The following is a 14,680-nucleotide window of genomic DNA, read 5'->3' on the forward strand; positions in this document are numbered from 1 at the left end:
AGAATTAGTTGTCTCACAGCAATGATGTTATCTTCAGTGAAGGCGGATTTAGGTCGTCCTTCGCGAGATTTGTCGCTAACACTAGTATGTCCACGCTGGAATTCTAAATACCAGCGTTCGACAATCCGCAGACATGGGGCTTCATCACTGAATACAGATGTTAGCTCTTCAAAACACTAAAGCCGTGTCAGGCCTCTTCTAAAGTTGTAGAAAATTATTGCACGATTATTTTATTTCAAATTTCAGCCAAATCCGTCCAGTAGTTTTTGCGTGAAGGAGTAACAGGAGTAACAAACATACACATTACACACGCATACACACACACACACACACACACGCACACACGCACGCACACACACACACACACACACACACACACACACACACACACACACACACACACACACACACACACACACACACACCGTACCGTACTGTACCGTCTGTTAATATATTGTGTTTACTTTGTGTTGGATCACCAAAAAAAAAAGAAATTCATTAATTCATTCAATTACATCATACCAGTTGGAAAAACATAAGGCACACATTCACAGCTTCTCAGGGAAATATTCCCACGGGTTTTTGCTATTGATCGCCTTATTTGATTGCGCTGGCGCACCATTTCTTATTGCCATAGAAACTGGTCCAGTTCCCATGATGTTTCCAATAATAAATCATCACATTACAGCAGGAAATATGAACTCTATCAATTTCAGAATAGAGTAACTATTTGATTGGCTAGTCTCGTCAGATGAGACGTATCGGTAAACGTTTTGTTATTAGTTACTTTAATTATGGTGCTATAATTGCTTGGTTGTTACCGAGTTGTTACGTTTTTAGACCCTGCATCTGTCTGAATCCAAATTAGCAAACTGGTCTAAGAGATAATTTTTCAATCGTCATTCGCTTCGTAATTGCTATTCCACATTTCTATTGCTGTAAATGCGATCTGCCTTAGTTTGTAATTGCATGTATTATAATTTATATTTTTTGCTGCGTCTTTCGATGAACTAGTCTTCTATCTGACATAATATTATATGATCACCATTTTTTCATACGCTGGGTCTTGAAAAATTGAAATTTTGTTAGAACTATTTAAAATTCCATAGTCAATTTTTATATTTATTGAAAATATTACAATAAAACTTAAAGCTAGCCTTATCTAATTACTATACAAATCATGCCCGCGTGGAATGGTGCCAAGAATACTGGCTGCATTTCCGCGTTGGACAGCCAGGCTGATCCGTTGCGCAAAAAATGAGCCAGCCCTTCTGTCACCCGATGAGGCTATTAAACGCGGTGAAATGTCTCGTAAAAATTTCTTTGCACTAAGACTCCATGGCCCCAGGGTCTCTACGGCAAACGGAACATTTTTATATATAAAAATTATGTAGACATCGTAGTCGTGGAGTGAAGGTAGTATTATAATAATTACATCATTGCTTTTTACTTTGGTATTGTTTTTCGTTGAATGCGATTATAATGTCAACAAACCTAATAATTACCTTATTTCATCTAGACAAAAATACGTGGAGTTTTAAATACAGTTTTCAAAGTCAGAGAAACGGGATTGTCTTCAAGTTTTAACCGCTTTACTTTACAGAGTCAACAACAACAAGAACTCCGCCAAAGTTAAAACAAACATTCTTTTCTTAGGAAACTTTTCGATGTCTTAACCAATCACATGACATTGAAGAAAAGCAATTCCGCAATTGAAACACTGCACTAACAACGAAGTTTATAGTTCCGATTAGTTAGAATTGCTCAAGTTTATATCAGGACGTCTTATTTTGCTCAGCAATGTTTTAGATTAAATTTTAAAATTAAAGGTTTTTTCTCTCGTCTGGCTTTGCACAGATAAGCCAATGTCAAGTTTGTAGTTATTTACAAGTTAGGGAAACTATACAAGTATGGACTTCGTCTGTGCCGGCGCCCGCCGACACACGCGCAGCGTCCCTCTAGAGCGCTTCCCAGTCAGTTCCACCAGTAAAACAAAAAAACACTCCAAAAAGGTAGAGCACGCGTGCCAGCAAAACGTCAACACAGACGAAGTCCAAAAAGGTTTCAACTGTTAAGATTATGAATTAAACAAGCGTATGATCCCAAATTCGTCCGAGTGGACTACACAAGTTTCAAACCCATATATTAATTACCCTCTTAGGGATTGAATTTTCAATAATCTTTTCTTAACGGATGTCTACGTCTACTACATGGCAAATTTCAGCACAATCCGTCCTGTAGCAATCCGATCAATCCGATCTGTGCGTTGATAGATCAGCCTGTCCGTCAGTCACCGTTTTCTTTATATATTTAGATTATACTGAAGTAAACTTGATTGAATCGATATTTGATTCATTCGATGTGTTGAGGAGACGACTTCCACACCAAAACCATGGACCTTATACCATTGTACACTTTTTATTGTCAATTGTTACTTTTGTAAGATACTTCGTCATTATCTTACATACATTACGTTAACTTAAAACTAAAGCTACGGGGTTCCCAACGCGCCTTCTGAGTCTGAGAAGAAGCCCACAACAGACTCAGTCGGTATTCTTTTTGTTATCACTATTTCACAATATCAATTAATCAAGCTTAATTTTTAATATCAAACTTGTTAAAGCAACTCATTCCCAAGCTTTCTTATCATTTGAAACTTATACATACTCGGTACTTATAATATACCTCTCTACAAGTGCATACATTAGTATAACTACTAAGAACAAACTTTAACCTTTTACCTTTTCTTTACGCAAAAAGAAATCCCAAACAACAATGTTAACTTTTTCAACTTTTCAACTTTCTTAGTTTGCCACTAAGTTAAATCTCCTTATAAATGTTAAAATATTCTGGAAAGTTGTTAACACAAGTTTGTTTTGTTACAGGAGGGCAACAGCGTCGCCAAACTGGATTTCCTTTGACTTCACCGCCATGGATTCTGAGAGGTAATTGATGGTTTTTTCCTGTCGTTTATTTTTTATATCAATTCCTTCAATTAAATAATTTGACGTACCTACTAGGTTTCCTTTACTTTTTTTAATCGATGAATTCGACATACCTAGTAGAATAACACAGGGAATCCAAAGACCTGCCTCCAAAGAAGAAAAACAAAACTTATTTGAAGCCTATTAGTTAGGTATTTTGCTCAAGCATTTTTTGAAATTAATTCTATCATTAGAGTCGATAGCTATCGGTAACTACTTATGCTAGTTTGTGGCTAGATATCGGCAGAGATTAATTATTTATAGTATAATTTTTTAAACATATCAAGCGAAACTTATCTTTCAGGGCATCGCGTCTTGTAGTGGCTTGACCAAGACCACGGTACGGTAACAAGATTTATCTGCTTGGATTTAGGTATTTAGAAGTATCCTTCAAATTGTACAAGACTTTGTATTTACTTGTACAAACTTAATAATTACAAAAGAATAATTAAAAAATTAATATTAAAAATTTAAAAAAAAAAAATGTAGATAACAGCTATAAAAAAAATCTATGGTTTTGTATGAATTTATGGTTCAATATTAGCATAGATTAGCAAAGTGAGCTTCACGTGCTTACAAATTAGAACTACCATTATGGCTTTCGTTAAACTGTGAACTTTTCAAATAAATTTCACCTCAAGCGTTTTGAATTTTAATGCGGCATTTTGCGACTCATATAACCTATATTTTGCGTTTAAGCTAACTTTAAGGTCAGTGCAGCGGCTTGGCTTGGGTCCAATTTTAAATTATTCAATTTGAACTTTGTTTGCATACTTATTTATTTAACCAGTTTTTAATCTTTCTTGCATTATTTTCACTTCTATTTATGAAGAAAACCTTTCTTTATTTGATTTTGATACAGATCACTAAATGTGAAAGTGTTTTTGTTTGTCGGTCTGTCCTTCAATCAAGCTGCAGATAGCTTGCATCCCTGAAAGGACATAGGCAACTTATCATCCCTGAAAATCAAAGAATACCCTCGGGGTTTGAAGATCAATCCGTTAAACCTTTGAAGAAAGGTATAGACTTAGCTCGTATCCCGAAAATGACCGTAAGCCTCTTTTTATCCCGGAAAAGCAAAGAGTTCCCACGGAATTAAAAAAAAACCGGTCAAGTGCGAGTCAGACTCGCGCACTGAGGGTTCCGTACTCGGGTATTTTTTCCAACATTTTGCACGATAACTCAAAAAGTATTATACATAAAAATAAATAAAAATCTGTTTTAGAATGTACGGGTAAAGCCCTTTCATATGATACCCCACTTGGTATAGTTATCTTACTTTAAAAATTGAAACACATTTAATTTTTTTTAATGATGTAACCACAAATTCGCGGTTTTCAGATTTATTCCTGTACTTGTGCTAGACCTACCTAGACCTACCTACCAAATTTCAATGATTCTAGGTCAACGGGAAGTACCCTATAGGTTTCTTGACAGACACGACGGACAGACACAGACAGAAAGACAGACAACAAAGTGATCCTATAAGGATTTCGTTTTTCGTTTTGAGGTACGGAACCCTAAAAAATCCCATATCGTCGCGGAAAACAACTAGTCTTACAAACTAATTTGAAGCACTACAAAAAATACACGAGGCACTTATCCCACTTCTGATTACAAGTTGTAACTAAGTCCATAACTGTATTACTTAACGATTTCCGGAGTGTAGTTGGCACTTAGCAGGATATTAGTAGTTAATATGATGAATTTCGGAGTTATAAACCTGTTCGCGTCGGGTAGGATTAACGGAACGTACGAGAAGGTACCTATTTCGGCAAAGTTGAAACGATATGAAGGAGATTAGCATATCCTACGGACTTAGGAGTACTTAGCTAGCGAGTCGAGATGGCAATCGGGTTGGGGACGCCCCGCACACCCCCGTGCTAACCCGGTGCGGAATAGCGCGGGTGCGGTTAGCGGTTTAGAAAAAAAAAAATTGGTTGTCTGTAAAGTCGGTTTACTGACGGTAGTTGAACGTGACAACAAAGGCCGATTGTGCTTCTTTGTCGCTCGTTCCGCGCTCTCGCTTGCACTTCAAGCCTTACATGGAACGCCTCAGAGCGAGGTAACGCCGCATGAGTCATGTTTTTTCGTGCGTGCAGCCGGCTCTATCGAATTATAAGACGTTGTCAAAAATATTAGCCATGTTAACGATGAATAATATTCCCCTTTCCCCTCCAACTAAGCGTATAGCTTTTACTAGGAATAGGTAAGACAATAGTGCCACGGGTGTGGTTTGAACCCCTGACATTTCAGATTTCAGCGTTGATAGCTATTGAGACTCCATAATCGTCAACACGTATGTCGTTATACCTATTGAAACTCAGCTACCCTCTGAGTGGAAGCAAATGGGTGTTAAACCGCTTATTAAGCGTAGTTTAATCCCGCTGCGGGTCCTGAAAGGCGGACGGGATCGGGCTAACGGCCAATTTGGTAGGCAAATCAATTGATGGCATGATAGTTGGATAACTGTACCCGTGGGGCATATATTAGGCTCCTGGACTAATAGACTGTTGACGATGTTTTCATCATTTTCCGGTTTCATAATACGACTATAACAAGTGTAAATTAAAAATTTATAACACCCCCGACAAGTGAAGGTTACAGTAACTAGAAAAGAGCTGATAACTTTCAAACGGCTGAACCGCTTGGATTATAGCTAAGAACACTCTCGATCAACTAAATTGAAATCGGTTCATTAGTTTAGGAGCTACGATGCCACAGACAGATACACACGTCAAACTTATAACACCCCTCTTGGGTCGGGGGCTAAAAAGTTACTTATAGGGTGACTTCGTCGGTCTTTTTTTCGATTAGTAACAGCTAATGCTATAGACTTGAAATCCATACTAATATTATAAATGTGAAAGTGTGTCTGCCTATTTGTTAACTTTCACGACGGCTGAACTGATTTTGATGAAATTTCGAACAGAGATAGCTTGCATCCCGGAGACATAAGCTACTTTTGTAAAATTAAAAAGTTCCCAGAAGATTTTTGTAAGGCTAAACTAAGCAAGTCGCGGGCATCATTTTATTACAAACTTAACAAAATTTATACTTAGGGCCTGTTACCCAACTGCCAGATAAACTTTATCTAACTGATAAATTTGACATTATGACAGATTCTCAATACAAAAACTGTCATAACATCAAACTTACTTGTTAGATTATCTGGAGGTTGTGAAACAGGCACTTAGGATCACAAAATACTCAATATGGTAATATAATCGAAGAAACGCATAGGTAAGATATTATTTTATGATCAAATTGAAATCAATATAGAGACGCTTCTTCTCAGATTTGGCCTAGATAAGTATTATTATGTTTAGTGAATCTTTTGTCTCAATGTTTCCATTTAAAGCATCCAGTCTGCCTTGAACTTTAAATAACAATCGAGCAGAAAATAGCATCGGTCATTTAGGTCACAATCTGCCTCTATCGCACTTACTGCATTGCTGGTTTTCAAGAAAGAGATGGTGAATAATGTAGTCATTAATCTGTCAAATGGTATTTGAAATATAGTATGTTCAAGATCAAGATATTATTTAATACTAGCTTATGCCTATAGACTACATCAATATCAAACCTCTGTTTTACCCACAGACTTACGATTTTTTCGCTACGCTTTTTTACCCCTTGGGATCGAATTTTCAAAAATTCTATCTTAGCGGCTGTCTACGTCATAATAGCTATCTGCATGCCTTTCAGCCCGATCGGTCCAGTAGTTTGAGCTGTGCCGTGTGCGTTGATAAATAAATCAGCACTCAGTCAGTCAGCTCTTCCTTTTAGAATTCATTTGATTGGTATTTTGTGATTTGTCTATGTTCTACCATAATATAATTTTAGCTTTGCCTATCTGAATTTTACAATATAACAATTCCATTGAAACAATATTTTCTTGGGCCAAATAGGAATCTTATATTGAAATGTAATATTTCGCTCTAGAAACTTCAAAAAAAAAAGATCAAAAATTCAAAAATCAAAGATAAGTGAGTAGTTCACCCCGATTCAATCAAATATTATATTTATGCTGAATATTTTCTCACTCAGAAACATCGCTCAGAAACCTTCAATATTTAATTTATTTTCTCTACAAAGGAAACTGTACAATAAATCTCAATAATTCGATACTACAACTAAGAATAACACCGCCATATTCGAAAATGTAACGTTGAATTACCATTCTGCATATTTTTTACGATATTATTATATTATTATTATGGTTTAAGAGTCTGATTTGATTAGAAAAGAGCATTATTTTAATTAGTCCGTAAAACAAGAAAGATGAAGCGATCCCGCAGACCATTTCATGCAGGCCGCGCCCACGCCGCGAAGATCCAAGATTCAAAATAATCAGCAAAATGCATCATTACCATCCTATTCTAATGGTATCGTTATACCCTGAGGTTATCTCCAAGGAGATAAATCACGGCCTATCTTTTGAAATCGGATAGCGTGTGGGTGCAGTGTAACATTGAATATACAGATAATAAATCTTTCTGCAGATGCGTTTATGGTATTGCATCTATACCTAATCTATATATTGTGCTGTACACTTAACCTTACCCATGTTTGGTGTTAGCACCTTTTATAGTTGACCTATCTTAGACGAAAGGTTCGAACAGTCAGTACGATGTCTCAAAATAAATCGGACACCGTAAAAATCGGTCAATGTCATTTTCATACAATTTGGATTTCATCTGCTTGGTAGACTTAGTAGTGGGCCGGGTTGATGATAATGATAATTTGTAGCCTGGGGCCGCTACGACAAGAAACGAACCTACAATTAATACATCAAAATCCAATAGATAGTTTAGGAATTATAAAAGAAACCGCCACACCCACACACCACTGCTAAATATTATACCCCTCTGTCGGATAAAAATGACTATTCTTTGGTATTAAAATAAAATGCACATCGATGGCTTTTACTTTTCTTATCACGTTCCTATATAAATATAGTGTTTAATATAGTGTTTAGTGTGTGTGTGTTGTTGGTGTTTAGTTTATGTACACACCTGTTTTGTAAAATTTGTAAAAAATTGTTCCTAAATAAATAAATTATTATTATTATTATTATTAAAAATTTAATGCTGCTGTCAAAGACTTCATAACACGCAGACTGGCACCCGATAGCAGGGAAAGTGTGCACTTGTTTCTGAGCCCTGTCTGTGCATAGATAAGCTGTAATTAGAATGATGCAATGCATATCATTAGAGCGGGTGTCGAGGAAAGTGGAAATGTGAAAAGTGCTGGTCGATGACTTTTTTATGATGAAGGCATTTACTAAAGAGAAATTATTAGTTTTCGGATTTTTCCTTCACTTGTGCTATACGATATTTCTATCTGCTAAATTTCATGAACTCAGGTCAGCGGGTAGGACCCCTTAGGTTTTGATTTCCTCAATTGACAAGAACATCGGTCATAGACAACGAAGTGAAAGGGTTCCTTTTTTCTTTTTGAGGTATGGAACCCTGAAAATTCAAAGGCTTGGAAGATTTACAAGTGATCGCTTTTGAAAATATCAACAAAGCTTTGTGGTTTACAATATTACGAGTATATAGGTACAAAAAGTAGTTTTCTGTAAACTAAAACGTTTAGCCAAAGCAAGAAACAATTTATTCAATCACCAGGTGCCATTTTGATAAATAGGTAATTAATGATTCAACCTGAAAATGTTGGAATCAAATAATGCGTTTATTTTGAACTTTAAAATTGTATACGAATCTCTGACGGTAATGGTAGAGTTTTATTTAGATAGAGGTTTGTTTGAACATAATATTTCGTGTAGGTGCTAACAAAGTAAGTATGCCAGTGCATTTTGTTTACATATTAGCATATCCTGTGGGAACTGGACGCGATCTCGAAATAAATCAATGCCTACACATTTACTTTACGGAAATGATGTTGCAGTATAATTTATTTATTTAGTAGATACTTATTTATGATGTCCCCCTTTTGGTATTTGGAAATAATGAATACAAAACGTCGCTTTATCTATAAACTTATTATTAATTGTTCTCTCTAGAGAACAATTTTTAAGTACTTATGCATACAATTTTTGGAAGCCTTTTATATGAAACCTATAAATAGGTAAGTAACTACCTACAATATTTTTAATATTTCAATATGCATATACCTATTTGTTTTTTGGGTCTTTATTCTAAAATTACCTCCTGAAATAGTAACACAGTTACAGTACGGTAGGATACAATTTCTTCGATGGAAAAATATTTTCCAAGATTTTTTGTAGATTAATCGGAAACGGTAATTTTATTTTTTCTATCATTTTGTTTTTAACCCCTGACCCAAAAAGAGGGGTGTTACAAGTTTGACGTGTGTATCTGTGTATCTGTCTGTGGCATCGTAGCTCCTAAACTAATGAACCGATTTTAATTTAGTATTTTTTGTTTGAAAGGTGGCTTGATCGAGAGTGTTCTTAGCTTGGATTATATCCAAGAAAATCGGTTCAGTCGTCTGAAAGTTATCAGCTCTTTTTTGGTTACTGTAGCCTTCACTTGTCGGGGGAGTTATAAATTTTTAATTTACACTTGTATTATGTGGATAGTACAATTTCCAAATATGACTCATAGTTTTTCATCATTTCCTTTCAGAATACTGTAGAGATTTGAGAAGGCATGATAATTACCAAGGGTGCTTAAAGATGATCCATTATTATAAATATTTATTTTATTAAATTCCTTTATGAATATTAGAGCAGTTTATTTTGCACGCCGTACATTATTAATCCCTGCATGCAGCGTTTCTGAAGGAAATTTTCCCATCTGTGTAATATTAAATATTCATTAGTGCAATATTACGATGGTAATCTTGTTCCACGCGACCTAGAGGTCTAGTCTAGACTCTAGTTTTCTTATTTAGATATTCATATTTGTTTAGCATTTATATTCAAGGTACGCGCAACCTCGCTTACAAAACGGATACGCGACGAAATAAAACTTATTTGACCCATAAATGCGTCAAAAGCTTATGGTCCATAATCCCATTGTCGCCAGACGTACCTACTACTTACCTACTTATTGTCTGAGAAATGAAATGTTTGTAATAGAATAGTGCTAGTTTGTACTTTTAACGTAGTTACGTGTATTTGCTAGCTTGTATCGACTGTCGAGGGTCAATTTGAAGGTATAAATTTCTAAAAGTACCTACATACGTAAAAGCATTACTCACTTTTCTTAAAGTTTGAGTAATGTTTTTATTTTACTATTATTTATTATTATTACTAGTAGTAGTAAGTTCTACATAGTATAAAACAAAGTCGCTTCCCGCTGTCTGTCTCTCTATACGTTTAGATCGTTTAAACTACGCAATGGCTTTTAATACGGTTTTCCTCAATAGAAAGCGTGATTCAAATGACAATTATTCATTGTTCATCAAGTCGGAAGAAATAAAGCCGAAAGCTGAGAGCTTTCATCGAAAACACTGTTTTATTCTTTTGAAATATAACAAAATAACCACACTAACACCACATTAGTATCTATATTGCATTGCACGTTTGCGAAGCCGGGGCGGATCGCTAGTCAAAGAATATTCTTCTCAAACGCAAAATTACTTTTACATTCAGTACATGAGCTACTGAAAATTTTTATAAGCCTTTTTGTCTGTTTTAAGGTCTGTGTATTTAAAATTAATTAGATTTCTAAAAAAAAATCCGACGTATCGCGCGGGCTGTGTATTTTACGAAAAGCTTATGGAAGCTTTACAAGCGACCATATCCGTATGTATAGAACATAGTACAAAGAAGGTAATCGGATTTTCGCTTCGTTAACTGTTTCCCTTCCGTACTAAAGCCCCTTATTCACCACTTTTTCCGGCCATCTGTCACGTCTCACCGCCGATTCTATTCGTAAGGGCTCTTAAGTAAGTATGGATTACGAAAAGGTATGCCCACAATCACAAGACTCTGTACTCTATAGCTATATGCATGTCACAGATGACATAATGGCACCTGGCAGTTACTCTTCATAATATCACAGTAGCACACACAATAGGCAGTAGTTTAAGTTAACTAGAGTAAGGGAACCTCGGTTTGATCCTGAATCGACGATATATCAAATACTAGCTGTGCCCGCGACTTCGTTCGCGTGGAATAGTGACTTTTCGGGCAGCGTGATTCTTTAAATTGACATAAGTTTTTTATTTATGAACTGATTGACATGAAATAAACACTAAATGTTAAGTGAAGCTTACTACAATATATTAGTGAAAACCGTATCTAAATCGAATAAGCCGTTTCTGATATTAGCGTGCACAAACACACAGACAAACAGACAAAAAAAAAAATTAATTACAATTTCGGGTTCGGCATCGATATAATAACAACCCCTGCTACTTTTTTTTTATATATTTCCATTGTACAGACACCACTTTTCTACAATTTTATTATATGTATAGATTAGACTATCAATCAATCAATTAGTCAGCCTGTTTGCATCCACTGCTGGACATAGGCCTTCTGGGCCTTCTTAAGAGCGCGTCACCACACACGATATTCCGCCTTCCTCATCCACCCACTTCCCGCTATCTTCTTGAGTTCGTCAGGTATAGGACTACCTTAGAGCTACCTAGCGTCAAATGTAACAGCATTTGACGCCTGGACGTTTTGTTTAAATTTCCTAACTGTGGTAGAACCCGCTACCTTTTCTGAATATGGTTTAAAATAATGTTGTTATCAGTCTTTTTGCAAAATCGATCGCTCCACTTCCAAAAGCTTTATATGGGCGTAGAGATTTTACGAAAGATTCTTATATAACAGATCCTGTGGCAGTAACTTGTTGCTACGAAATAAAACCTCTATGCACCTGATCCGTTGCCAAACAACACTGAACGGCCTTGCCAGCCGAACAGACTCTTGTACCACTGCATAGCGAGCATACAGTTCGGAAAAAACTGTCAAGTGCGAGTCGGACTCACATACGAAGGGTTCCGTACACAATACACATTGTACACAATACACATTGTATAAGATACACCTAACATTTTTATGTAGAACACTGCAATTTAGTGACGTACTGCACCATCTAATCACTATTTTTTTTATGATGGAACCACAAATTCACGATTTTCGGGGTTTTTCCTTTACTTGTGCTTATTGACCTGCCAATTTTCATTATTGTAGCTCAACTGGAAGTAGGTATACAGACTGACACGACAGACAGACAACAAAGTGATCCTGCTAAAGGGTTCCTTATTAGGTAAGTAGCCTAGTAGGGAACCCTAATAACATCAAATAATTATTATTTGATAATAGTATCTTAGCTTGAAAACGCTTGAAAACGATATCGTATGCAGCTCAATTACAATTAGTGAGACAAAGTTTTCTTGCGTTTTTGCAACCATTTGTCGATGATCAGGCAATTATTATTAAAATCAAAACAGTTTTTATTGGCACAGTTTGTACGCGGAAAGAAGTTAGTGTACCAATCATAAACATGTTTTCAAAAACATTCGAAATTCAATTAGAAAACATGTTTTCGTTTGTGATTGATTCGTGTCTCGAAATGGTTAGTACCCACTGAGATCTTTGTCTCTATCATTTGTATAGATTACGTAACAGAGAGAACGCTATACTATATCTTTCCGTGGATAGGGTCTATAGAAATGCAAATTTAAAAAAATCATAAAATGACCCTAGTTTATACGCTACACCATCACCAGAACGTTCAGAGACCGTCAAAATGAGCCGTATCTAAACTGAATATTTGCTAAGCCGTGTTTGTATTATCCACAAACGCTTTAATCTTCATACATTATTCAACCGGCGAAAGTAACTGACAAAACGATCATTTTTGTACCTAAAGGCTATTGAAATATGGTTCGCTTTAGGTTGACACACTTTGTCGTATTGTACTTGTTTACTGAGCACTCTAGTACACCAGACGCAAGGGTTAGAATGTGTCTTGTAAATATTTTGGTGTATTGTGTAATGTGTTTTGTTTGTCAAGGTGCCAAAAACTGGTATTGTATGCGGCGCCTCGTGGGTTATAAATGCGATCACTATGTCGGTTCTAGTAATAACTTGATCTTTGGATAGGGTTTAGGGTTTCAGAAATATCTATCGATCGCGTTGCTAAGTTGAGTTTATTTTTAGGGTTCCGTACCTCAAAAGGAAAAACGGAACCCTCGTAGGATCACTTTGTTGTCTGTCTGTCTGTCTGTCTGTCTGTCAAGAAACCTAGAGGGTACTTCCTGTTGATCTAGAATCATGAAATTTGGTAGGTAGGTAGGTCTTATGGTACAAATACAGGAATAAATCTGAAAAGCGCGAATTTGTGGTTATATCATGTAAAAAAAATATTAAAATGAGTTTCAATTTTCAAAGTAGGTAAGATAACTATTCCAAGTGGGGTATCATATTATGAAAGGGCTTTACCTGTACATTCTAAAACAGTTTTTTATTTATTTTTATGCATAATAGTTTTTGATTTATCATGCAAAATGTTGGAAAAAATACACGAGTACGGAACCCTCAGTGCGCGAGTCTGACTCGCACTTGGCCGGTTTTTCTTCTATTTATCGAAGACTAGATGCCCGCGATTTCGTTCGCGTGGATTCAGTTTTTTAAAAATTCAGTGGGAACTGAGAACGTTTTCATTTTCCGGGATAAAATGTAGTCTTGACCACTCTTTATTAGCATACTCATGCAAAAATCACGTCGCCCCGTTGTGACGTAATTGAAGGACAAACCAACCAGCCAACAAACCAATAAACAAATACAGTTTCACATTTCTAATATGGGTAGTGATAACATAAGAGGCTAATCACATTTTCTTACTGGGTATCTATTTTTTGGCGATGTTTATTTATCATCTTTTTTAAAATTGAGTTTTGAATATCTACTCTGAAGTAACTTATTTAAATTATGGTTATAACTCAAAATTTAATAAACCCCCGACACAAAAACCTCTATAAGAAAACTAGAAAAGAGCTCATAACTTTCAAACGGCTGAACCGATTTTCTTCGATCATAGCTAAGAACACTCTCGATCAAGCCACCTTTCAAACAAAAAAAAAACTAAACTAAAATCGGTTTATTAGTTTAAGGAGCTACGATGCCACAGACAGATACACAGATACACACGTCAAACTTGTTCCCCTCTTTTTGGGTCAGGGGTTAAAAATAACGATTTTATTCATTCTTCTTTGCCGTAAATTCAAATTCAAAATATTTTTATTCAATTAGACTTTTACAAGTTCTTTTGAATCGTCAAAAGCATCTACCACTGGTTTGGAATGCCTTTCCTACCGAGAAGAACCAGCCAGAAACTCGGCGGTTGCTCTTTTCGTAGTTGCCTAGTTTGGTAAAAAGACACCTGCCAATATTTTCACCTGCGCGAAACGTTTCGGCCATCATACATCACAACACTGAGTGTTTTCTTGTACCATTACGGACACTGATTGCCCAAGATGATTGATGTTCTCAGCGTCAAATTAATACAATAGATACCACCAACAAACAGCCATTCATCTTTATTACGATATAAATCCACGTTGATTAATTGCAGCCTCATAGCTTCTCCGACCTTTTCATAACAGCCTGGTCCCCAACTATAACGATTAAGAGCGTACACCAAGTTTACGTATAATTTAATTATTTCCAACATTCGCAGGGTTAACTGTTGATAACGCGATTTCCAGGTAACTAAAATATAACACTAATATTATAAAGGCGAAAT

The 14,680-nt window shown here is 36.0% G+C and overlaps 1 protein-coding gene across 1 annotated transcript in view; it reads left to right on the plus strand.

Moving 5' to 3' along the window:
• The window catches only part of LOC123864423, a 158,324-nt gene that overhangs the window by 129,158 nt on the left and 14,486 nt on the right, over nucleotides 1-14,680 (plus strand). The window contains exon 3 of the mRNA XM_045904838.1: nucleotides 2,886-2,945. Coding sequence (XP_045760794.1) covers nucleotides 2,932-2,945 — 14 coding nt within the window. The 5' untranslated portion in view covers nucleotides 2,886-2,931. The remainder of the gene's footprint in view (nucleotides 1-2,885; nucleotides 2,946-14,680) is intronic.

This window comes from Maniola jurtina, chromosome 4 (genome assembly GCF_905333055.1).
Source record: "Maniola jurtina chromosome 4, ilManJurt1.1, whole genome shotgun sequence".
Lineage (NCBI taxonomy): Eukaryota > Metazoa > Arthropoda > Insecta > Lepidoptera > Nymphalidae > Maniola > Maniola jurtina.